The 26927-nt window shown below is 44.0% G+C and overlaps 3 protein-coding genes across 3 annotated transcripts; 1 reads left to right on the top strand and 2 right to left on the bottom strand.

The window, feature by feature from the left end:
• On the bottom strand, positions 1–4501 carry YRDC (yrdC N6-threonylcarbamoyltransferase domain containing). The gene is made up of 6 exons (XM_030038739.2): positions 3505–4501; positions 2936–3131; positions 2538–2652; positions 2070–2189; positions 1190–1332; positions 1–863 (listed from the first exon to the last, which is right to left on the bottom strand). The coding sequence occupies exons 1-6, from the start codon at positions 4499–4501 to the stop codon at positions 800–802; spliced, it is 1635 nt and encodes a 544-aa protein (XP_029894599.2). The 3' UTR covers positions 1–799.
• LOC115351694 lies at positions 3735–5704 on the top strand. Its single transcript, XM_030038740.2, has 2 exons — positions 3735–3827; positions 3902–5704. The coding sequence occupies exons 1-2, from the start codon at positions 3792–3794 to the stop codon at positions 4190–4192; spliced, it is 327 nt and encodes a 108-aa protein (XP_029894600.1). The 5' UTR covers positions 3735–3791; the 3' UTR covers positions 4193–5704.
• On the bottom strand, positions 5303–26690 carry MTF1 (metal regulatory transcription factor 1). The gene is given in 12 exon segments (XM_030038738.2): positions 5303–11653; positions 12696–12762; positions 13661–14217; positions 14794–14896; positions 15974–16051; positions 16876–17009; positions 17546–17619; positions 18151–18282; positions 18705–18943; positions 25760–25774; positions 25776–26225; positions 26598–26690. Coding segments are annotated over 11 exon segments (2187 nt in total). The 5' UTR covers positions 26175–26225; positions 26598–26690; the 3' UTR covers positions 5303–11264.
• Between the last annotated feature and the right edge of the window lie 237 nt (positions 26691–26927).

Here is a 26927-nt window from a genome sequence, read left to right as displayed (position 1 = left end):
TTACCATTTTTTAAATTAATAGCAGCTCCATAAACTTTATTTTTCAATGAAGAATAAATACCAGCGGAAACTTTCATCCATTCCCTATTTACTTCAGCTTAGCACTGTTTCAGAACAAAATCAAGAGAAGGAAGTCCACATTTAAAAAATGAAGATCAGCAAGCTAAGAGCTTGTTTTCATTCTTTGTATTATGAGGAAGCCAGGTCCTTCTGAGCAGCTTTTGTCTAGGTAGGGACCATTTGAATACTGCTAATTTTCAAAAGCACTTAGTTTCATCTCAGTAGTAGGTTTTGATTACATTTAGAACAGAGAAAAACAGCCAGAGAACACCACAGCTATAACATCGTGAAAGCTCGAAAAACCTCTTTTCCATCTTTGCTTTTCTTTCAGTGCAGATACAATAAACAAAGACATGGAATAAGTGTTAAGGGGAGGTTAGATCAGACACTATCTTCATCATCCCATCCTAAGAATAGTCTAGCATTCAGACTACTGTATTTCAAAGGCCTAATCATGTTAATAAAACAGACAGGTATTTGGGAATGGTACAGCAGCACAGAGAGGTCAGCATACATATTTGGGTGGGTTTCTCAGACCACAGCAGATGTGATGTCAATTAACAGATACCCATCAACTGTTGCTTCATTTTTTTATCTTTTTTTTCAATCTTTTGTTTATTAACCTTCACATAATCCATTGACCTTATTAAACAAGGCCACGAACGCCCATTTCCTGAATGTGCAGGCACACAGTGCCCAGCTTTACCAGCTCTGCAGAGCCTCCTCAGCGTCTGAAGTCTCAAGATGATTCTGGTATCAAGCCATACTTCTGCCTCAGGATTTCAACTGTAGGTGTCAGTGCACTGTGGGGTGAAACAGAACCATCAGAAAAAAGGTTTTGAAGGATTAAACTCCATTTTCTGGGAAAGAGCAATCAGCTAGACCCCGTATTGCATTTTGAATCGAGGAGAACTTGAACTCCAGGAACTAGAGTGTTTCACATAGAAGCTTCTAGAAAGGGGTCTCCTGGGCTTGGAATCTAGAGCACTTCCAGTATTCCTGAGCCTGCTGGATTAACGTGAAGGTTCAACTGCCATGGGAAAAAAAGCAAAACACAACCCACCCTAATTTGAAAGCTTCATTTCATTTAAAGAAAAAGCTACAGTTCTACTCAGCAAAGAGTGCTCACCAGCCAGGACGAATGATGGTGAACTTCCCCGACACAGATAAGTCAACCACAGTTGACCCTAAACGACACTCTGGGCTCTGGACATCCCCTATTGGGCCTCCATCGATGATTAAGGACAACTGAGGCCACAGGTCTTGGAATTCCTGAAAAAAAAGAGATGTGGCTAAGAGTCCCGAAGATGGTTTGTGATTGCGTTTTAAGAGACACTACTGGACATTCTGTTGTTAAGGGAGGTGGTCTCTCCCCTTCTGCTATCAGGTCAGCTCACTTTTTTTTCTATCATGAACACATCTCAGTTTGATTTCTTACAACAGATTTCTCTGAGACATGCAGGAAAGCCACAAGGATTCCCTGGTTGAAGACTTCTTAGCTGCACCACTGTTTATTAAGGAGCGCACAAAAAAAGCCAGAAGTCTATCAAGACATATGGGGGCAAGGATGAGGTGTCTGTCTGCTACTGTGCCCAACTACACCATCACCAAGGTCACAAGCTTTGCAAAAAGATATCTCCTTGAGTTACTGTTAGTTACCAGGCTGCAAGGAGCTGTACAGTCAGCAGCAGTCTCACTCCACAGCCACCCCTCCTACAGCCATTTCCGTCTTTCAGATTTGGCACCCACTTCAAAAGGCATGTATACGCCTTTAAATACTACTTTTCAGCTCTGCCCTCCTCGCTTTTCAAGGTGAGGATCACAGCAAGACAGCTACCCCACAGCACGTATCTGCCGGCTGTTTTAACTAGAGATTATCACTTTAAAACAATATATAATAGCAGCAGAGAAATTCTTGGTTTATTGCTAAAGCTGGCTTCCAATTGTGAGAGCCTGGGGCTCTGACAGACTACCACAATAACATCACTTAGTAGCAAAACCAGCCTTACCGAAACCGTCAGCGTGCTCGCCTTACAGCTGACGTTAGCACTTGTTAAAGCCAGTGGTCCAGAGCAAGCTCGTGCCAACTCCCTAATAAAAGGGTGGTTTGGAATACGAACACCAACCAGCTACAAGGAAGGAGAGAGCTCGGTGTTACACACAGTAACCATTTTTAATCTTGCATTGCCTAAAGCCCTCTTGATTTAAAGCTGATACTCGAGACAATCAGTACATCAACACCCGCTGAACTAGCAATAATACGAGATGCGTCTTGTAAGTTAGCCCCCAACGCTGGGTTGTGCCGTGTTCAAATAAGTCGCAGGGAGCATGACAGCACAGGGACCAGCTTTGGGAGAATGCCCGTCACTGCTAAGCATGCTAAACACACGCGTCAGAATAAAAGCTACAACAGCAGAAGCGCAGAAATAGCGCACCGTCCCTCAAACCCCAAGATGCGTCCTGTAGCAAAGACCTACCGACGTGAAAGGATTCAAGTCTTTGTTTAGTTCTTCCGAACGTTTCAAGACCAGGGTCACAGGTCCTGGAAGCAAGTCCCGCAACAGCTCATCCGGCACGTTCACCTGGCAGTATCTACACGGCAAGAGGAAGCGTTAGAGGGCCCGGACCGCGGGTGCTGGGCACTGTGAAGCAGCTCCAGCGCAGCCCTTCCCCGCGGCCTCACGCTCTGCAGCGCGGAAAGCGGCCGCTCCCCGCCACGAACGGCACCGGCAGCCCCCGGCCCCCCCGTAGGAAGCAGCGCTGTGCCGCCGGGCTCTTGGGAGGGCTCGGGAGCCCAGCAGAGCCCCGCGGACCGGCGGCGCGGCCCGCCCAGCCCAGGGGGGCTCCGCGGGCCGGCCACAGCCCCCGCGCCCACCTGTAGAGGCGGTCCACGTCCCCAAGGCAGATGGCCAGCGGCTTCCTCCCGTTCCGCCCCTTCAGACTGTATATGCTCCGCACGGCGCCGGAGTCCTGGGCCAGGCACGCCACGCCGTACACCGTGTCCGTCGGCACCGCCACCAGCCCGCCCGCCTGCAAGGCACCGACGGCGGCCGCCACCGCCTCCCTCCAGCCTGCCCGACACCGGCGGGTCAGCGGGGCGGCCCGGCACCCCCCACCCCGCCCAGCCCAACCCAGCCCAGCCCAGCCCAGCCCGAGCCTCCCGCCGCGCCGGCCCGGCCTCCCTCCACGCCGCCACCCGCGCCTCCCCCCGGACCCGGCCTCCACCTTGCGGGTCGGGCTGGGCGGCGCCACCGGACGGCAGCAGCAGGCGGGCGCTGCGGGCGAGGCCCAGGCCCAGGCCCAGGCCCAGGCCCGGTGCCGGTGCCGGTGCCGGTGCCGGTGCCGGGCCCGGCCCTCCCTCCCCGGCCCGAGCCAGCGCCGCCAGCGCCGCCCCGGCCTCCCTCCACGCCGCCACCCGCGCCTCCCCCCGGACCCGGCCTCCACCTTGCGGGTCGGGCTGGGCGGCGCCACCGGACGGCAGCAGCAGGCGGGCGCTGCGGGCGAGGCCCAGGCCCAGGCCCAGGCCCGGTGCCGGTGCCGGTGCCGGTGCCGGTGCCGGGCCCGGCCCTCCCTCCCCGGCCCGAGCCAGCGCCGCCAGCGCCGCCCGCCGCGCCCTCAGCATCCAAGAGCCGCTTCCGGCCAGCAGCGGACGGCGCGGTGACGCACATCCGGGGGCGTGGCGGCCGGCGCCGTTCCCATGGCGACGCGGGCCGTACCTGCGCCGGCCCGGGATGGAGGCGGCGGGGGAGCCCCACGGGCGGCCCGCGGTGGGTGCCGGCGGGGCAGGGGACGGCCCGGCCCGCGGCGCCGCCGCCCCCCGTGACCGCTGTTTCCCCCGTAGGTGGAGGAGGACCTGCGGAGGCTGCGGAGCCTGCTGGAGGCCCGGCAGCGGCACCTGCGGGCCCGCATCGCCGCCTGCGAGCAGCTGACGGCGGAGATGGCCGCCCTCCAGGCCGCCCTGGGCGCTGACGGCCGCCCGCCCTGCGTAAGTGCCGGCCCGGCCCCGGCCCGGCGAGGGGAGGCGAGCTCGGCCCCGCGCCCGCCCGTCCCTCCCTGCTCTCCGACTTGCCCGGCGCCGGGCCTGGCCGCGGGGAGCCCCGTGCCTGGCGGCGGGGGGGCCGCGAAGCCCTGAGGAGCCTCGGCGAGGGACCGCGGCGGGTCTGCCCGGGAACGGCTGGAGGAGTTCGTCTCCGCGGGGGCCGCGGTCCGAGCCGGCAGCGCCAGCAGGGACCGAAGGTTTTCGCTCGGTTACGGGCTCCGTCGTACCGGTCAGCGCCGGAGAAAACTGAAGACCGATAAGCCCATGAACGTAGCTGGTTGCCTCAGTTGCGGCCTCGGACTTTGCTTTCTCTCGTTGCACCGATGCCTTATCTGACTGAATTTGCACTTTTAAAATAAAGCAAGACGGGCTTAGTCTGTATCTCACCCACTCTGCCTGCATAGAGACCAGTGGCTTCTTGCTAAAGGAGGAACGGCCTTCAAACAGCTCATGCCGGTTTGTCTCAAGTGTTGGCTCCTTCCTTGCCAGTTAAGGGGAGCAGGACTAGCTAATGACTGACTTGATTTTAGAGGGGCTAGGGAAGCATGAAAGCTGTGCATTGTTCTGTGCACCATCTCTAATAACTACAATCCTGCAGTCACAGACACATGAAAAAGCTACAGCTGGCCAGGTCTGGAGATGGGGAGGTAGGGTTTTTTTAGCCACATGGAAATGTTTTGCCACACTGAAAGCTTGATTTATTCAGAGTGGAGAGTCAGTCTGTTTTCCTCATCGGCACTAGGTTCCCCCAAAGTCCTCATTCTCTTCATTGGAAAGTACTTAAGAGCTAAAACTTTCAAAGCAGGGATGCTAAAACTACCATCTTTACCACCAGAAATTTTGCCTTTCTTGCTTCCTTACAGTGCCTTGCTGGTGCTCGACATTGTGGTACCTGCACTGAACACAGCTGGTGTTTGCATGAAAGGGACTATGCAAGCATTTCCCATTTTCACAAATGAAGAACAATTTGTCAAGTCACAGCATCTGCTCTAACTCTTAGCCATAGCTGAGTGAACTTAGGGATATGAGGTTTATGAAGGTCACCCTTGGTGGGGGAGGGAGGAGTGTGCTAAGGCAAATGCTGTTGTCTGTCAGGATTTAGAAATGCCTTCATGCCCTGACCTGTCTGAAGGGGACAGGGGACGGATGCTCACACATCTCCCAAATAATTTATAAATCCTCTTAGGAAAGACTATTGTAAGACAACATTTAAATAAGCATTTAATTAGGATTCCATTAGTATTAATATTGCTTTCAATTCCAAAAAAGTTAATTTCCACTTCTTTGCAGATATTTCAAAGTACAATATTAACTTCATACAAAATGAGCAATTAAGCAAACACCATTATTTCACATTTTACATTCTTCAAAAAATACAAATTCATATTTACTCTTTTTTGGGTTTTGGAGATGCTCTTCCTTTGGAAGTACTGTACCTGTAACTAACATCTTCACATTGCTCAATGTAAGCACATTTGTTCCCATGTTTCATAGTTAAATAAATTCCTTTAATACCATACACACATTCTTGAAAAACTGGGGTTCCTTTATTTTGTCATCTCCAAGACCATTGCCCAGCTCCCCATAAGTGTCAAACAAAACAAAAGCAGTAAGTGGACAACCTACGGTTTTCCTAGACCTCCTGGTTTGACAATGCTGCAGATGTCGATGCTGAAGACGACTTCGGTAACTAACCAGGCTTGAGGTTTGCACATCCCTGCCTGCTGCGCCGACGTTGGTCTGTGTGAAATAGAACTGCAACTCTCTCTCTCCAAAACAAGGGTCAGACAGATAGCTCCGATTCAGTAAGCAAGTGGAAGGACACAAAGCTACACAGCAAGAAATACCAGCTACTGTAACTACGGTACTGCAAAAACATACCCTTGATTTTGCTGAAAAAGATCATATGAAAAAAATTTCTTTTAAGAAAAAGTAGAAACTGCATTTATTTGAGAAAGTGTACACTGCATAATGAACCAAATTTTGGCCAGCTTGCACACCACCAAAAGCATGGTGTGGGATTTTTAAACTAGTTCCAAGAACACACACACTTAGACTATGTACACTACTACATAAATATCCAGTTTAATTTGCATTTCTCAGTGCAGACACAGAATCCAACTTCTAGAACATATGATATATATCAAGACAAGACGCAAAAAAGTTAAAAGTTCAGCCCTGTCCATGAGTATCAACTACAGGTAACATTTATAAAAACTTGACATTGTTTCCAAAATATGTTACGGAAAAAATAGTGTACAATTAAAAACTATGCAATCAGAAATTTGTAGGGTTTATTAAAGACATGCTTTTTTTTTTTTTGCCTTACAGTCCAAATTGAGTCTAACAGTTCTGCCCAGCTAGCTCAGATCACTAATGCCAAGGACTTTTCACCCATAGATCTCAAAGCATCTTACAAAGACAAGTTTCATTGTCTTCATTTCACAGGGAGGAAACCAAGGCATGGAGAGGTGAAGTGACTTGCCCAAGGTCTCACAGCCAGCCAGCGGCAGAACAAAGAACATGACACCAAGCTCCTATCTGCTCTACAACACAGACCTGGCTGCCTCTCATTTCAGTTGCCAGCTGTGCTCCCTCCCCAAAATCAGGAACAGCTTTTCATCTCCAATCAACTCCAAGGTCAATTAAACCTTAACTAATCTCCCCCAGCAGTTCCACAACCAACAGGCCAGTCTTTAGTTCGTTCTCCGAGCCTTATTTATAATTGGTGCAGGAAGAGTACTGTAAACAGTTTAACAATGTTGCTGCAGTTGCAAAAACAATATCTTGGATGACTACAGACGTGCCATCCTCCATGAAGTAAGGCAGATAACATGACATCAAAAACGATCTCGAAGACAAATTTTAAAGGTGCAACATGCCTGTTTCAGAACAGCTTGTCACTTCTGTTCATACTTGTGTGGCAGAACAGAGCTGAGGACAAGGGAGAAAGGATATACACCAAGGAACACAGCTGTGTCCAACAGAAGTGACAAGCAGCCCACCAGAAAGCGTGAGAGAAAAGGCCTGCTAAAGCACAGTGCTCTCAGTGGAGTATTTGCATAGATTGGACGTTTGCTAATGATGCATAATTTCTCTTGGGTATAGACAGGGAAGGGCAGTATGTCACTGAGCTAGTTACTATATATTTTCAGTTAGACAGACACAGACAGACCGACCACATGGGACAATGATCTTTAGCTACAAGTATTGCACCAAGTTAAGTGCTCATCTTTGCACACCCCTGTTAACTTTTACTCAGAGCAAAAATAAACTTTGTGAAAGTATATACAAAAGAAATTGCAGCAATTGGGTTAAAGATAAAATAACCTAAAGTGCATTTTAGATACCAGTATGAGGTTCTGCGAACTAGTCTTTCTGGACACAGTCAGCATTACAGAAGTGCCCAGTTCATACTTTGTTCTATATAATTCAGTACCAGCATTTAAACAGTGCTGATTTTCCATCCCTCTACCGCCTACAAGCATGAAAAGCAACTTCTACAGCCTTCAACTGCACGCCAAGTCTGCTTGCTTGGGTCACTGCTTGGCAGCTTGAGCTACCAATGTTGGTAATTTGACCCATTCTACGTGTTTAAGCTTCTGCACCCATCTAGAAACTGCACGTAACCAAGGAAATCCCCACAAGCCACAAAACAGCAAAACCCTTAACACAGAATGACCCAGAGCAGTGCAGTTTTGCTCTCTGACTCATAATTAAAGGGGTTCGTGAGATGCAGATTTTGCAGAGGGAGGGCACACTATTCTCAGAGGCTGCAGTGTATTAACAGAACATGCCCCTTTCTGGGAATTCAACATCTTAACAGATCTGCAACAGCTGAAAATCTCCCCTCTATTAAAAATGTTATTGTGATTATGCTAAATGCTGGGGCGACAAGGGGAGAAGGACAGAAAATTCTCTGACATCGAGGAATCTCAGGGCTTTGCTGCGACTGCCCTTTCTTGCCAGCTGCTCATGGATCTCCTCCCATCCAAGCATGCTAATGACCACCCCAGCAGCACAATGTTGGATCACACAGCACTGGGGATGATGCAAATGTCCACTGTGAAACATATCAGATACATGCAGCATGGAACACTCTGGAAAGCAGACCAACGATTAAACAACAAAAGCACACATCTGTACAATGCAATCGGGTGGGTTGCACAGTCCATGGTGCAGCAGCCTGTGAGTTCACAAAATCACACTGCTCTTGCCTCATTACAAGCTCTAATTAGTTCCACCTAAATTGCAGCCTGCCTGATGCACATACAAGAGAGTAATGGCAAACCCAATGCACCTAAAAGTCAGCATAAACTTGGAACACATTGCTTTTCTTAGAACACACCAATAGAAAACAGTAGCTATAAAGAGAAAAACAGCAGAGAGGTGAACCTCTGACACCCACTCAGAAAGGACATGTGCAGCACCTCACTGCTGCCAATCACCACACTTCCAAATTAGCTTCCGATTTCAAAGCCTTTGGTAGATTCTTATACTCATTTCTGTCACAAAGGAGTTTCTGAAGATGCTATCTGGTCCAACCAGAAGCGTGTTTGAGGTGGACTAAATCAGGAGTAGGAAAAGTAGCATGGAAAAACGCCTCCCTGAAGGACAGAACGGCTCAGAAGAGGTTGCTAAATCCCCCAGCTGTCACATTTCAGGCCACATCTGGTACCCTTGTCCCCATCAGAGAAAACTCCACAACTCCAGGGGAATCTACATGCTCCTGCATTAGCAGAGTCTCCAACATGCACACATGCATACATCCACTCACCCTCAAACACCACTGCTGCACTACGCGCCACACGGTGGCCTGTGCCCCATGGGGACCCCCCCCCACAGCCCCAGGCACCGCTCGCACTATTCTGAAGCGGAGCTCTATGCAAGAGAGCTGGCAGGAGACTCATCCCTGTGAGGACAGTCCCAGCCACACAGGTTTGAGACAATTTCTTTTGTGTTCAAAGCAGTTCTTGCTGCTGTGCAACCAAACTGCATCACAAAATGAAGCTGTAGGAAAAAAACAAAGGGGGCCACCATCTCACTGCCCTCTAGGGATTACCATTACAAGAACAGAATATAAAACACTTTGTTAATTCATGTTTCGTGGATGCAAACCTTATTGCCGCAGGACCCGCATCCCTGCTGCGATAGCACTGCACAGCACTACAACACACACCAACGCGCACAGAAAGGAAACACAATTAGCATGTTTCCAGTTCAGCTGGTGTCCCCATCACTGCAGGCTCATCACTGCAATTACCAAAACAGAGCACTCTGCCCTAGTAGAGTGACACAACACCTCCCAGGCACAAAGCATTCTTTGCACAGCCTCTTCTCCCTCACATTCACCCTAACGGGACACAGTTTTACCCTTCTGCACTTTAACAACTGGAAGACAGTTGTCACAGAGGTGAAAAGCCAGTTCCCTTCAACCCATTTCCATCTGTGCTGTGGCACCGCATTCGCATGGGAATAGCACGTGAGATCATTTAAGCCGCTGTCTCAGCTAAAGCTGCGACAACAGTGTTGGTAAGGCTACACAGAGCATGTCACAAGAGGGTTAAAAAAACCCTGCTAATCATCCAGCATCCTGGGGAGGTCTAGCTGCACTCATACAATTCTCCCCCCAGCAGGTACAGAGAGCAGCTTTGATCAAATACAAACAAAGAGTGAAAGATCTCTATCCACTAGGAGCTGGCATTCCTAAATTTAGTGCGCAGAGACACTACACATTAATTGGCTTACAGTCATTATCTTTGTATCTCACTAATGACAACACTGTAAACTGAATAAAGTCTATTTAATATTCTTTCCTTTAACACAAAAGACTGACAGCCAAAGCCAGAAAGATGGATAAAACACTATAAAATTACATCTTTTAAAATAATGCAGCATAAATAAACCATTTAGAATGAGACTGCATTTATTGCAACATTACAGGCTTTTTGGTGGAAGGGGGGTTTGTGTTTTATTTACCCTGAGTAGGTTAGAATATAGACTTTCAGTTTGATATGAAAAACTACTATGTTGTGTAACATCTTTTCGTCAAGAAATAGCCCCGTGCACAAAAAGCTGGCATCGCAGTAGGTTGGAGGCAGATTTAGGCAGAAATTATATAGCTTAACAGAAAAAAAAGAAAGCATTTATGGACAGCTGAAGGATAGACTCACTGAATTCAAACTGAATTTATGTTGAATCATTCTGAAAATTTTCCTAGAGTTGTTCTTGACAGGTGAGAGTAACCAGCAAAGGCACCATGCTCCTGATTAAACAGTCACGGGGGTTAAGAGGATGATTTTTTTCCGAACAGAGCCAAATAAATCAAAAGAGCAGCAGGCACCAATCTGACTACATCTGGGACTCACTGCATCCTTCAAAGAGAGGCAAAGAAAACAGACTCGAGCCTGAGTAAGCAGGGGCTCCAATTGTGTTTCCATGTTGTGAAACAGTGTCTGCCACCACACTTTTAAGTCCTAATGAAATTAAATGAACAAATCTATCAGGAGCACAAGGTACTTGTGCTCTACTGAAATAAACTCCCCAGAAGTTTCTGTAGGCTTTAGTAACAGCGTTAGTACAAAGCAAACCCAGGCATCAGTTCCCAACTCAGTGATGTGACAATCGCATTCCAATAAAATTGCAGATAAATCATCTTCTACAATAATGCCATTTTCTACTACAGCAAATTCCTTCCCTGGGCTCCCCTCATAGTGCATGGTTAGTATCAGACATAAGAGACAGAAGAAAATTATAGACCCAAGGAGTTGTAACAAAGACCCACTTGCTGCCAGTACCTTAATCCCAAACATAAGTGATGTGCAACTGGAGACAAACTAAACCCCCTTTTTCTTTTTAAAATCTTTTTGCACACGAGTAACCTTAACTTCTGTGTTCACATATGACAAGCAAAAGTGACAGACAGTGCAGCCAAAACAGTTCATATATAACTTAGCTTTTTCTTTTTTTTTTTTTTTTTACCTTTTCTTTTTTTAGATAGATTCTCAAAGATGGATGTACCTGGGACGTGACTAAGATGACATCTGTGAAGCAGAAATAAGCCACAAAACTTCCAAGAAGGAAGGAAAAAGAATTGATCCTTCAGTTTCTGCTTCTAAGGAGAAGGGTTTTACCCTCCAGGTGCAAAGGAAAATCTGGAACATCTTCACTTAGAGAAGCTGCTATTCAAACCAATTTCTTCCTCACCCTGCAGTAGTGCTTCAATTGGAATTATATTAGATGGGGTTTCAGGGCTTTGGAGGGACAGGAAGTCCGATACATCCATGGCACTTAATGTTTCAGTCTGTGAGTCTGAAGCGTTAACTATCTGACTGCTCTGCCCACATGAAGGAGAAGGGGAAGAGGAAGGAAAGGTCTGAGGCTGCAGCTGGGGAGCTGGCTGCTCCAAAGCTTTTGGATCAGGTGAGGAACATTCCTTCTTAATGGTGGCTTTGTCCTTGGCAGAGTCTCGGCAGGCACACTGACACTGGCAGGCCTCCTCCTGCTTTATAATAATGACAGGAACACTGAGACCAATCTGCTGAACAGGGTTTCCTAAAGGCGAAACAAAGACAAAACAAAACAGAACTACGTAATTTCACAGCAGGGAGAGACTAATCATCTTTGTTTAATTAGATTGTATGCACCTTGCAGCAGAGATTACATGTTACTTTGTTCAAGTACAGTGAACAGCTCTAGCAGATGAAAAACAAGAAAAAAGTGGCAGGTACTCTCTGTTGATGAGCAACCTCTTCAGGTTGAACCCAGGCATTAGAAGTCCGATCTAAATTTTTTTTACACAGCACAGTATGTCTCTTCTCTGACAACCATGGTAACTTTCACTGCATAAAATCCAATAAAGAGTGGCATTCAAATGCCCCAGTCCCTATGCACCAATCTTTGAAGATGATGATACAACATTACACTAGCAATTCTACTCCTTGACATCAACACAGGCATTGTGCTGTTCATTTTCTCCACTCTGCTTTCCTCTCCCATCTTGCTTCTCATGCTTCCTTCTCACTCTTCCTACGCTGCTCTACTTGCCTGGCTTCCTTTCTTTTTTAAAATTTAAGTTTTAAACTTACCTGATCTCTCTTGATTGATTGATTCATCTTTGCAATATAACAACACTGTGTAGGAAGCATGTTATGGAACAGAACTTCTACAGTTGTGTATCATTTTGATGAATCTCACAGATAGTGCTTACCAAAAACAATTGCTAAAGAACTGATTAAGTTTACTAGTTTACTACCCGTTTCGTGTCTTCATTTAAAAGAACAAAAAACAAATTATGTCCCTGCATTTCTGTCTTTTATTCTTCTATTTAAGTTCCATTAAAATACCATTTTTATCAATACTGGATCTAATTTGTGAACCTGATTATCTTACAAGTTGTTAGAGAAACTACTACAGGACAGATCTCAGCACAAACCTCTGAGTCTGCAGCAGACTGCACTTAAAACCTCAGGAAGGTAAAAAAAATGAAAGGATTTTCTTCAACATTTCTGCAAGCAAAAAAATCACCACAAATGTGTCAAACTAACAGTACTACAAACAGAGAAAGAGAGAAAAGCAAGTTCAGTGTCAAGCTTACCTGTGTTGCCAGCTACTGGTAATGCAGTGGTAAAAAAAACCTTTTCTACTACTTTTGGAACTTGTGGCTTTAAAGAAAAAAAAAAGAAAACAAGAAAAAGAAGCATGAGTTGGTTCCAATCAACTTTTTACTGTTCAAATTCTAAACAGCTGCAATCAAAAGAAACAGCTACATACATATTCCAAAGAGAATGCACAGGGAAATAAAAAAAAAATTTATAACATTTATCTTGGTTCTGGGCTATGTTCTGGCTATCCCAAAACTCAGAGTATTATTTCAGTAGTCCTAAAGATGGGGAGTAATCACCCTCCACGCTACATGCTTGTTAACACAGCTTGTGGTTTTTGACAACTGAATGACTGAATTCTTGAAAAACTGTTGTGCTTGCTCATACTCCTTGTACCTGCACCCGTTCACTCTTGACCATCTGCAACTGAGAAAGCCTAAAGGTGGCAATGGTATTCTTAAAGATAAAACACTTAAAGTCTCAGCTATCCAGATTTACTGGAGAACAAGAAACATTCTGTTTTCCCAGAAAACTTTTCATTATCAGGCTAAATTAGGAAGAGACAGAGATTACAAAATGCCTAAACACAGAGTCTTTTGTGCTTCTACTTCTCAAAAGTAATAGATAAAAACCCACATATGTTCTCAGGCCACGTGGTGCACTGTCCTGGATAAACCAAGCTGATACCTGCTGTGAGAAGTCTGCCACTAGGGAAAAAGAAGAAAGCAAGATTTTTCTGCACCCTGGATTTCTCTATCTATTTCTATTTATTTCTCTATTTTAGGGGCTACATTGGTGACATGTTTATGCATATTAACGTGATAAGCATTATACAATATTGCATCCTGGTTTGTATCTTACAGTTAGAGGTTTGATCTCCTTCCTTTTCAAAAAGCAAGGACTCTAGGAGGAAGAGAGATGGTTCAAGCTGTTTCAAAGCCATGCTGGGTATACTAACCATTTGTTCTTGGCTTTGTGGAGAACCGGTGGCACCATTTAAGATCCATTGTAAGTTTTGCTCTCCCATGACAATGCTGGACTGCAGAATAGCGGTGCTCTGAGAAGGAGTAATTGTTATAGTTGGATTACTGGTCAGAACCGAGTTCGCACCAACAGGCACAGTCTGAACTACAGCTGGCAGGGGCTCAGTGGCACTTGATGCTGTTGGGGCAGATGCCCCAGCAACCACTGAAAGTCCTTGTACAATGGGCTGTGGCGGTGTCTGAGTATGCTGCAGGAAGTCTTGGTGACTGGCTGCAAACTGTGTGCTGTGAGGAACAGGCACTTCTGGGGATTGTAAAACAGTTGCAGGATTTCCAAATGCAGCTTGCTGTGAGCTGGTTCCTATGGAGGAGGGAGCAGCAGGTGCTGCTGAGGCTTGTAGTGCTGAATGCGAAGGCTCAGAGATGCCAAGCTGCAGTACAAGTGGAAGAGACAACGATGCCGAGTCTCCTGCAGAAGGCGGAACAGCAGTGACTGAGTCTGCATCGCCGTTAAAACCTTCAATCAAGGCAGCTGCCAAAAGAAACAAAGAAAAAATATAAATACATCAGTCCCTGTACAATCTGAATAAACAACGTTTTTCCATGAACTTAACAGCTAGCTGATGGATTTTTGCTAAGTAACCTCTTTCACATCTTCAGACTAGTGCTCAAAAACATGTAACACTAGAATCTAAAAGTAGGTCCCAATTCAGGAAGCTTGTAACACTGAATACTACACACAAGCTGATCAGCCTCATTAGCTTTCTCTGAGAAGCCTTTTTATCAGCCGGTTTGTGCAACTACATCAAGAGAGGAAGCTTGAAAACAATGCTTATGTGGAAAGTCCAAGAGCATCAATGTCAGCATTGTATGACAACATGCTGTAAATGCTCAGTCAGTTCCCCTGTCACTGCCTGCATGTTACACCGTCTGTGAATACAATGCATTTCAACACAAAAGAATTTCCACACTGAAGTTAAAGTTCTATTTGCTACTTAGAGTTATGTGGGGCAGTAATCTTCAGTCTGAAATGCTGAATTAAGTACCTGTATGCAGAGGGGGGAAAACTCAAAAAGCTCTCTTAAAATACTGCAGATACAATTTGTACCTGTCTGCTGAGAGTCATCCTGATTTGCAGTGTGATCCGGGCTCTGAAACATAGACTCAAAGATGCTTGCTGGTGAGATTGTGCTAAGGTCTTGTCCGTGTGTCTGGTAAATAGAAAATACAGAAGAAGACATCAGATAACATTATATTTCAGGTCTCCATAAACTTTGCACACATCCCAGTCAAGCAGCGTATGAAAGTCAGAAATGCCTCTCCAATTAACTAGCCACCTTCAGGAAAGGCAACATATTTCACTTACCTATTGTAAAATGACACTTAGTTTTTATTACCCACAATCAAGTTTACCAACATAATGAGCAAATCCTTACAAAAATAAGTAAGTCCTTCAGAAGTAAAATATATTCTTCTGCATCCACACTTTGTTTAACCCTTATTTCTTGTAATACTCTGTTAGAAACAGACATGAATTTGTTCTTGGCTGTTTGTGAAACCTTTTCTGGAGCAGAAACAAAATAGCTCCGCTTAGATTATATCCTGGACTGTCTGTCCACTTATGGACTCTTATGCACTACTGTCACCCACCCTGCTCTAGGAACAGAATATATTAAAAAGCTGCACACTGCTTCCACATCAAAGCACAAAAGAATGACACAGCCTCATCAGTATATAATTTTCCTCTATGCAAAATTTGAGCTCAGTCAACAGTTATCAATAAGCAAGAACATTATTACGGTAAAATCAGATGCAGAGACTTTAAAAACAGGTTGAATTAAGCACCGCATATTTTGGAGGAAAACCCCTCTTTCACTCGGTTATTCTGCTTTTAGACAGAATTTTTTTTTTTCTTCCCAACATTCCAAAAAGGACAGCAATAGTATATCATATTTACAGGCTCAATAGGGTGTGTAAGAAACATACGTTTTTTGTCAAGAGAGTGCCTCCTGCAAACTGCCACAAGACACAAAAAAAAAAACCCAAAACCAGTATACAGTACATCTAAAACAATTCTATGTAAAGTCACTTATTCTGCGAAGAGTATGTCTCCTCCACTAGCAAAATAAAAGCCTAAAGTAGAGTATGCTGGAGGCCTGAACAAGAGAAACAGAAGCCACCAGCCATACGTATCAAATCTGCTGTGTTCTATTTGACAGGACAAGCACATTGCCAGAAAAAAGCAAAACTCGGATTATGGGCGAGGCAATTCCAGGACAGTAACTCACTGGATTAGAGTTCTCCCGCAATTCTGAATCTGTTGATATGAGGCTTAAGTCACTCAGACAAAGTGAGTGGCTTGTATCCTGTAAAGAAGAAAAAGAAATTGAGTTATGTATTAAAAAAGTGTCAGAAGTGTTTTAAATTACTTTTTAAGAGTCCACACAATTCTGCCTATACAGAATTTTTTTTACCTGTACGTGACCCAAGTCTCAGTTCTAAAATCAAAGGAGCAATATTATTAAGCAAAGGATATTTAGTAGCTATCAAGGATTCTTAACATCTCTTTCACATTACTTAAAATTCTAGGTTAATTTTTTTGAAATTAGCACAGGAACAAATCAGCCTATAGAAAATAAAAAATTTAAACCTTAACAGTTAGTATTTATTTTACTTCACACACTTATTACATAGTATTGATTAAAACATAAGAATCTACAAGGAAAGCATGATAATATACATGATTGCCTATAAACTTGTGGCAGTACGTGGCATCTCATCAAAGCAGCAGTAACCCAAGTGTTAATTTTAATGTGATTAAAATTAATAGACAAATTTAGATGAGCATTTCTAAATAAAACTTGGTAACCAAACACCACACTAGAAGTTTCAAAAATACTGATCCCATTGTTTCTTATCAGCACACTGTAAACACAACATATGAGAATAAACCCTGCACTGCCACCTTGAATGCCAGCAATTTCAGAATTCAAATTGAATTCTTGCTTCAAAAGAGGCACCCATGGGTTTCTTTATGGGAGACAGGGCACCAAGTAGTTACAATTCCCTTTGAAAATCCCAGTCTTAAATGTTATACCTTTAGAACACCCTACAGACCAAATAATTTCTTCCCCGAAGTATGGTTTTATCTCCATCTAACACAGAAGCATTAGGAAGAAGTGCTACTAACCTCAGATACATTGTTATTGGGAAGTGCATTATAGGCATGTCCTTTCTCATGACCTTTCATGTGACTCTTCAGGCTATACTGTGTACTAAAAGTCTTCTCACAGCCATTACTGGGACAGAAGAAGGGCTTCTCCCCTATAGGCAGGGCAAAACATATATAACAAACTTACAGACATTATATCAGACACATACTTTTAAAGCACCTAGGAGAGTAATAATATTTTATACAAACAAGATTGTTTAATGCCACTTCACACATTCAGCATTCTTGGGAGTCTTGCAGACAAAAGCTTCTGTTTTACCATGTGAACTGACACAAGAACACAACATTTAATTTTTATGCATCATTACTGATACATTTGTGAAACACATTCATGAAATTCAAGACCTGTCAGGCATAAATGAAAGTGCATAAGTGGAGTATTGGGGATTATCCTGACCCAGGTGCAGGAGTTAGCACTTGGCCTTGTTAAATTTCATGAGGTTCACATGGGCACACTCCTTCAGCCTGTCAAGTTCCCTCTGGATGGCATCCCTTCCCTCAAGCACATCAACTGCACCACTCAGTCACCCCCATATTTTACATAAGTATAAATATATACTAGGATTCTGAGAGTTAGTATAGACTGACTAAGCTCAATTAAGGAAAAAAACAAACCCTATGGACTTACCAGTATGTGTCCTAACATGCGTTTTAAGGTGGTGGCTTGCAGCAAAAGCCTTTCCACAGCCGTCATGCTCACACCTGAATGAGGCATCACAGAAGAGTTAGCATCAGGCTTCTTTGATGCATTAGTTACAACCTTAGATCACACTTTACAATAGTCCCAGGACTCTGAAAAGCTGGCCTAATGCTAATCTGTGTTAGCAATCAGGTTATCTCCCAACAGCTGCTATGCATGCTACACAGACTATAGCAGGGCTCTGAATAGGACTCAAATTCAAGCATGATGTCAGCATTTGGGGGGTCCTCTTTCATGGAATAAACATTGCATCACAGCAGAGAAGCAGCAGTATGATTTAAAAACATGCTCATTGTGGCACACATTTATGTTTAAAAAAATAGCTTGACTATTCTTGTCTTTGAAGACAGTCATTTCACCCACTTTTACAGGCAACTGAGAGAGCTCTAGAACAAACATGCTCAAATGCTAGCCGCCTTCACTTTTTTCTCATGAGAATAGCTTTTCATTCAGGACAGTAATAGCTGCCTCTTGGCACAGGTGGCCCATTACATAAATCCCACAGCAGTAAAAATTGCCATCCAGCAACTTACCGAAATGGCTTTTCTCCTGTGTGTGTTCGAATGTGCTTCCTCAGGTCACTGTGCGTTGTGAAGTATTTACTGCAGCCTTCTGATTCACAGTTAAATGTTTTCCCTGTGTGAAGCCTCTGATGTGCTTTCAACCTAAAAAGCATGCCAAAAAAATCCCTCTTGTGACTTGGATGAGACAGCCCCTACGTGAGGCAAGCAAGCCATTCATTTAAATGTGCAGGACGGGATCAAAGGCTTCACATATTCTGAACTGAAGGTAACTAGCTTATGAAAGTAACTGATATCACTTCTGAAGTTCCCAAGCAAATCTGAGAATTCCTTGTGTTTGTGCACCACCTTCAATACTATTGTAATATAAATAAGCTAAGTATGTCATCATAGGTTCTGTCATCCTACTTCTGGTATAGCATTTCCACATGGGGGGGGGTGTGTTATATTCATATCTGTACTTGGAAGAAGCATAACAATTGTATTCAGACACAAAGAAAAAGTAGATGCAACCTGCAAAACAGCAACAGCCACATTTACAAGAGAAATAGGCAGAGACTTCCTACCTGTACAGTGTATTGAATGCCTTTTCACAGCCCTGCACATCACATTCAAACGGCTTTTCCTTAGTGTGCACTCGAACATGGATTTTGAGGCTGTAGGAGGTAAGAAAGGCCTTGCCACAGCCTTCTTGATTGCAGACAAAAGTATATTCCCCACGATGTGTCTTTTGGTGAGTGCGCAGGTTTCCGGCAGTGCTATAGGTGCGCGGACAGCCCTCAAAGGTGCACTGGTATCTCTTAACCTAAGAAACAAAATGCTGCATACTTAATTTTTAAGCATTTCTGGAATCCAGACAGGGTAGAACTGCAGTTAAACAAAGACAATGGAATAGATTTTGACCCCAAAGGCAAAAAAAGAAAAAAATATTGCCTTTTAATTATCAGGTAACTTAATATTTCTGCTGCACTATGTGAGGAAGGAGTAGCAAACATTGGAAAGCAGGCTGACCTTCTAGAAGAACAGTAATCTAATAGAAGAGGCGGGGAAAAGGAAAAAACATAATTCAAAACATTTCTATCTAAAAATCTGATAGAATAGTTAGAAAGGATGCTAAGAGGCTATCAAACCTATCCGCTATTCCCATACGTAGCACTGCATTTCGCTCAGGTGCTTCTAGAAGAGCTATTTATTTGTGGAAGATGAAGACAAGGGAAAATACACTTTCACAACCTGACCCTCAAAAGCACTGCCCTGTGTGCTGAATTCCCATCAACATCTTGAACGAGAACTATAGTTTTTCACCATCTCCTATGGTCTAACCATCAGTCCATTTATTACTTCATCTCAAAAGCAGCCTTCATTGTGCTTCGTTCTTCTCTTCAGTGTTTACTGAAGCAGTCAATGCTTGAAGTGTAATGAATCAAACAAGGTGCTTTACATCAAAAGGCAAGTGTTAAGATTTCTCGGCCAGCTATCTAGATCACCAGGAAACAATTTCACATTGAACTAGATCTGGTAGCCTTCCCAGCTTCTGCAACAGGCAGAAATAGACCATGCAGAAGCTTCCAGTGTGCAAGTTATAACACCTAATTAAATCTCATTCTCTCTTGTGAAGTAGAAGGAATAAGCCATCTGATATGCTTGAATAAATTTATCTTCAATATTAATTATCAGACTGTTGGCTTTCATTTGACTGTTGCAGTTGAGAAATCTTAACATCTAAAGGCGATTACAGAGCCCAAGAGAGGACTTGATAGTTGACAGGCAAGAAGCAGAAGAGTATTCCAAAAGATGGTGATTTGGAAATGTTTAGAAAGGGGCAACACAAACTCACAACAGAGAAGCAGGAACTTTCAGATTTAGTATTCTAACAAGTAGTCAAGAAGATAATATAGCAGGACATAAGCCAGCAATTTTCCTCTTTTCCAAGGCACAAAGCACCTATCTCACAGTTCCTAGTATTATTGCTTAGAAAAGGCCGCAGACTGTCTTCAAAAAAACCAGATACTGAATCGGAGGTTGATACCAGGAAAACCAGATGAACCTAGACATAACCAATGGGTAACACTTATGGGTTTCTACCCATCTCATGGCTCATCGAGTCTTCTTTTCTTCTTTATATACACCCAACAGAAAAGAGCATTCGATAATCACAGTTCTTTACTACCACAGCTTAGAAGCTGAGAACAGAATAACATGGGTTGCATTGATCTATTGTCAGGTAAGTATAAAATCACTTTATTTGAAATCATGCTCCTCTCGGAATAACAGGAGTTTAGGCAGATGCATTAAGTAGGAGTAACACCAAAACCATATCATTCTTGGTGTGCCTAATTAAGAACTGCATATTTTTTAATCCTTCCACAAAGTAACTGATTTGATTAATGCTTTGTGCAATACCACACAAAGGAAAGAACAATGAGCCCTCAGTAAAACCACTATGAGATCTGTAAATGGCGCTCTGAAACACATTTGTTTTGTCCAAGAATTGTCTCCCATTCATGTACTGCAATGGCACAAGAATAAGGACAGTCGAGGGGATCTGGAACACATTATTTATTATGCTAACAGTTGTTGGCACTGTTGAAGACCATACCAGTGCTGTAAGGTCCAAAGGAAGGTACACACCTTCAGATTCTTTTTCTCAAATAGTCAAAGTAACAGCCCTTAATGATGTCAATTTGAGCCATGTGTGCTCAGCATTTCCTCTTAAGAAGATGCCTACTAGATCAAGTACCTGAGAACTGAGGCACCCAAAGGATATTTCACTGCATGCTTTCACTCCTCTCAATATATACAGGTTTAAGGCCTTCATGCCAGTAACTACAGAACTAGGGCCTAAAGCACCAAGGCACACCTCTCAGGGCTGTAGCAATCAGGTTACACAGACCCAGGCTCTACCTGTCCAGAAGATCACCTCTAGAATAAGGGTAGCCTGGGAAACAAGCTCTTCAGTAACAGCAGGGATTTTGGTTAACTAAACACATCACCCCAACAGCTTCCCAGGAAGCACTGTGGTCATATAGTGCCCTGGCACAAACTCATACCAGGTATAATTTGGGTTCTCAATGGCTCTCCATAAGGAGAAAGAAATAAAGTCTTTCAGTTACTTCCAACCTGTTTTGTAGGGGACAAATATGCCAGCAGGACCCCTTTAAGAAAGCTTTACAAAATCTGAGTATATAGGAGTTGAGTAATTTCTTGTGTAGTCTTAATCTGTAGTCTCTTGTTGATAGCACAACAACAGACTGGCATCTACCTTCGCCTTCCTTTGATAAAACCTTAGTATTTGGAGAATATTAAAGCAGGTTAGACATCTAAAAGAGATCCTTATACAGAGCATAGAAATATCTTAACTATAAAGCTAGCAAGACATACGACCACTATAAAATAACTAGAAGCAGTTTTCATTTTGACTAGTACTGAATTCAGTTCCTGCCTCTCATATATAGGTGATGCTAACAGCATATTGCTAAATGGAGATGAGTATTCCAAGCTATTTATCATCAACACTTATCTTACTACTCTATTAATCTAGGGAGACACTTTACTCTCAAATGCAGACTTGAACAGACAATTACATGTCCAGGAAATAGTTCTCCATGCTTTTCCAATTTCACATGACAGTTGAGAAGCAGCATTATCCCACAGAATTGTAACTACCATGAAAAATATTTAGCTATTGCAAAATATAGTAGGGGAAGAAAGGATAGCAGAAAGAAATTACAGAGTATGGAGAAAGAACATGTATAAAAAAGCATTTTGCCCCAGTAAGACTGGCAGAAAATTACCCATACTATGGGGCTTTTTAAAAACTACAGTTCAGGAGACTTACTGCCAAAACCCAAAAACTTTTCTTTTCAAAATATCTTGCCCTGTTGAAGGGCCATTTCTTCCAATTTTCTCTACATTCCCACCTAACAAGGGAGACTGTGGATTTTTTTTGTGGTTTTGTTTTGTTTTTATAAAACAGATGGGGAAGAGGACCTACTCTACACTTCACTAACAGCTTTAAATAATCTAAGAAAAAAAGCTAGTTAGGAGATATTAATTCAGATTCTTTTGATACTATATTTTATTTAAGATACACTGTTTTCTCCTTATTTCTGTAGACAGTAGTTACCCAGGCTGCCCTAAGTACAGGAAACGCCATTAATTCATACAAGAACATGTAGGAAAACATCATGTTTGGACTCATGACTTGGCAGCCTACCATGAAATTCACAATACAGAGAAAATTCTCCCTAAATCTTTTTCCTCCTGCAATCCAAGGTTTACTATAAAGCATTTAACTTACTACAGATTTACTAGTCAAGAAATCCATGTATGCTAAAGCAATGGAAGTGGTACACTACACCAAAACCAGCTGTTAAATGTTTGCATCTGATTCTCCCTTGATTTTGTACAAGACAGTAAGAAGAGGAAAGAGTAAAAACATCAAGTGTTTAGAATGAGCAAATGATCTAGATGATATGACCAACAGTAACTTGAAGAGGAAAAGATTTTGGAAGTGTTCACATTTTTATCTAGTCACTTAGCATTATTAGAAGCACCACACAGAGAAGGAAACAGTAATTTTACTGTAAAGCAACTTGCCCTTAATTTATAGGTCAAATCAGGTAAAAGTTATCAATAAATATCCAAGCATTACAATACAGTTACAACATAATTAAGAAGTTTGGCTGTGTTGAGTCAGCCAAAACACAAGAGCACAGACTGGTAACACACAGACACAAGGTCAAAAAGTACATTTTATTAGATGAGAAGGGGCACGTTATCTTCACCAGGGATCATCAGATTAAGTACAATTTCTGCATCAGTACTAAAGTAAATGTTCCCTGTTAGAGTTTTAAGGCAGCTGGAAATTAACATTTTACATACTGCATTCAGGACATTCTCCACAGTACTTCCTGTAATACACAAGTGATTTGACACAGGCATGAACTACCTAAAAATCAAGTGAGGAGTCTATTAAGCTTTCTAGGTGTTTACATGTAGGTCTAGAAAGTGAAAGAAAAGGAGACTGCTAATTATAGATTAAGGATTTGGTTCCTAGCTGCCAATGCACATATTTAAAGGAAGATAGCAGTAACACTTTCAGTTTAATGGCCTGAACTATGACAAAGGCCTTGCAGTGCTCACCCTTTTCTCAAAGGCCAAGTCTTTATTTCACAAATTATTCTGAGAAGGATACTGCAGACAGAAGCAATACTACCACCATGTTCTAAGCAAAACAAAACTTTCTGTAAAGCAGCAAAGCATTAATTCTCTCTTCACGTTAGGAACATTAGCACATCAAATAAGCACTGATTATACACATAAAATTATGTAGAGATATTGAACATGAAAGACTCAGAGTTACAGCAGCAAGTACTCAAGACTATCGTCATATGCAAGCAACAACAAAAAAGAAACATGGCAGCACAGGAAAAAACACAGATGCCTAGGATACGAAGTGTACAGAAACAAGTTGCTTTGAAGACAAAGGCTGTGGCTGCATCACGTATGCTTTTTGCAAAGGACAGTGTGCCATCTCTCCCAAGGAGATGCACCACAGGGAAGCTGGAAGAGTCTTAATTAAGCATTTACCTTAGAGATAGGAACTAATTGTCCAATAAATCAACAAGACTGTCAAAAGCAGAGCCTGACACACTGTGCCAAAGCCTACTTAAACTGCTCAGTTTGCCTTTAAGTTATCTTGAGTTTACAAGATTCCCCTTAAACTGCTAATATTTCTGTCATCATTGAACAAAAAAATTAATTAATTTGAAACATAAGACTATAATCACATTTATTCTTACAGACAGAATTCTAGTGAGAGAAGTATAACAAAAGGGAGTTAAAGGTAATTAACGAAGTGTAAAACCCTCTTTTGCTTCATAAATGTCTAAGACTGACCTGAAGATTTAAGTCTTTTAAACAGTTATCTCAAGTGTTAGAACTGCTACAGATGTTTTGGAAGTCCCAAAGAATTGGACTGGTGACTTTTAGAGATGAGCCAAATGTTCAGGGGTTTTAGAGATTTCCCCTCCACCTCTCCAGACAACTTATCAAGCATTTGAAACAGCTGGACAAAAAGGGCTTTTACAAGATGGAAGAGTGTCACATATGCTTAGGGCTTATTTCCACTGCACTCAAATTATAGTGTAACTCCTCCCTGCCCCAGAAAATTAACTCAAGAGATGGAAAATAAGTTCAGATAAAGGATTTCATTAGGAAATTCCAGGTCTTACAAGCCTTTTTTAAAAAGGAGGGGTGAAGAAATAGTCAATTTAATTGCATATGCAGTCATCAACACCTGTTAAGCTAGTACAAACTGTTCTCAGACACTACAGATTGCAAGCTTATTATCCTACAAAAAGAAAGTACTGATATGACTGACATAGAAAAATTAAATATTTTAGCAGCTAAGAAGGTAGGATACAGCAGCTGCTAATATGAATAACAACTGAGCAAAAGGAGTTCCTTAGACTTAAATGGGCTTATTGAACAAACCTCAGTGCAGAAGTTTCATAAGTGCAGAGCTGACCTCCTACAGCCCCATTTCCTCACTGCCGAGCGAGCAATAATGAAGGTTCCCTGCCAATCTAAATTATTCAGAGCATTCAAACCCAGCTCCCTTTCTCAGCAAGGGCTCATTTCTGCAATTCTCTCTGACACCGAATATCAGTTACACAAGTAGTTGATACTACTACCACCGATACTAGCACAGACACTTGTACAGATCATCCCTTATTTAACTTAGAAGGGCCAAAAAAGGATCACAGAGTTGTCACTGTGTTGATATTTCAGTCAACTTTGCATTGCTTTTGCACCTAAAAGCAAGAATCCCAAGTCAGGCTGTACAAGCCCTCAGCACTTTGCATGCAGGTAGAATTAGTTAAGGAAACAGAATTCAAAAGTAACCGCCATTTTAAATAGGTAAACTGACTTAATCTTTCAAAATACAACAGACAGTAGTTTAAAGGTTTCCTTATTTTCTTCTCACAGTTCCCCTGTGAGTGACACAATAAAACTACAAGTCCTTTTAAGTTTGACATCTTAAGTTTCATACTTTAACTACCGCCAACAGTCTGGAATTTAACCTGTAACTTGGATGCCCTTTTCTCAAGAATAACACAGAATAACCACAGAATAAGAGAATTCATGTTCTTTTTAGTTATCTCTGAACTCAGGAAATAATTGCCCAACCAAAAGAAAAAGGAAAGACCGCTAAAATCACACAAGCTACTAATACAAACGCCTCTTCAGTACCGTATTCTCCTGCTATCTAGTGTGTTACCGCTTGTCAAAAACTGCTTCCTGGCTGCTTCACCAGAACGCAGCAGGACATTAGAGTGAAAACTGATGACGCTCACAACTTTGCTGCTGACCCACTAAAGCGACTGTGGGAAACAGTTATGCCTAGCAGCACAAAGCAGTACTATCGCTAAAAGTACCAGCGGATTTAATGGAGTGCAATTCACTCCACTATACAGTAACCTTTAAGAACAAGGGAAACTTCTGTCACCTCCCAGCAAACAGCTGTAGAGAAACACATTTTCAAAGCATTTAAGATCACCAGGTGAAAAAGCACTCACAATTAGCATAAAATTCAGAATCACATTTAGCTACTTACTTCTTTAAGCTTGGTTTTCTGGGCATTCAGACTGCAAAGTGAGCGTTGCTCCTTCGATATTTCTTGGCATAGGAGTTGAACCAGGATTTATCGTTAGATGAATCTGATCTGGAGAAATAATATGTTGCACATAACCCTGGGACATTCCTTCATGATCTGCTATTAAATGAAATCCTTCTTCATGACCCTCTGGTAAAAAAGGCAAGTGATCACCACACTGTCCTTCATCCTCGTCATCTTCCAACACGCTGTGGTCCTGCTCTATTAGAACAGTTGTCCTGTCATAGACCGTCCCAGGTGACGAAGAAACCAGCCCGTTTTTATCAGCAAACCTCATCATATTGTCATCTTGGGTTAAATCGTCTTCCTCTACTTCATAGTAGATAATGTTGCCTTCGGGACTGTTCTCCCCCATGGCTCACCGCCTCTCAGTGCGATATCGTGAGCTTAGACCGTAACGACTCATCTGCAACAGAAGGGCGGGCGGCGGCGGGTCAGCCGGCTCTGCCCCGGCCGGGCCGGGCCGGGCCAGGCCAGGCCCCGCTCCGCTCACAGGCACAGCGCCGCGCGGCAGCGCAGCTGCCCCGCCGCCCCAGCCGCCCACCCAGCCTCAGGGGTGCCGGGCCGAGCGGCGCGGCCCCGGCCCCGCGGGCCAGGGAAGGCGTCCCCTCCCCGAGCGCGGCGCTACCCCGGCCCGGCCCCGGACTGCCGCGCCGCCCCGCCCCGCGGAGTGACAGAACCGGCTAGCCAGCGCCTGCGCGGGGACCGCTCCGACCCCCAGCCCGGCCCCCGACACGCGGCCCCGCCGCCCTCCAGCCTCGTCCACCGCCGCGCTCACCGAGCTCCCGGCAGCGGCGGCACCTCCTTCCCCACCCCAGCGGCACCATGATTACCAGCGCACTCACTTCCGCTTCCGGCCGCGCACGGCCCGACGGGAGCGCCGCGCCCACCGCGGAGCCTGACGGGAGGGGCCGCGGAGGGGGGCGGGGCCGCGCCTGCGCGCTCGGCGGAGCCCGTGGGGGCTTCGCCGAGCGCGCAGGCGCGGCCCCCATCGGGAAAAGCGTCACCGGCGGCGGCGGTGCCAGAGTGACAGGCTGCGGCCCGGGAACGGTGACTGAAGTCACTGTCAACAAACCAAGAGCCTAAACCGGGCAACGTCGACAACGGG

This window comes from Aquila chrysaetos, chromosome 16 (assembly GCF_900496995.4).
Source record: "Aquila chrysaetos chrysaetos chromosome 16, bAquChr1.4, whole genome shotgun sequence".
Lineage (NCBI taxonomy): Eukaryota > Metazoa > Chordata > Aves > Accipitriformes > Accipitridae > Aquila > Aquila chrysaetos.
This window is presented reverse-complemented; position numbering and strand designations above follow the sequence as displayed.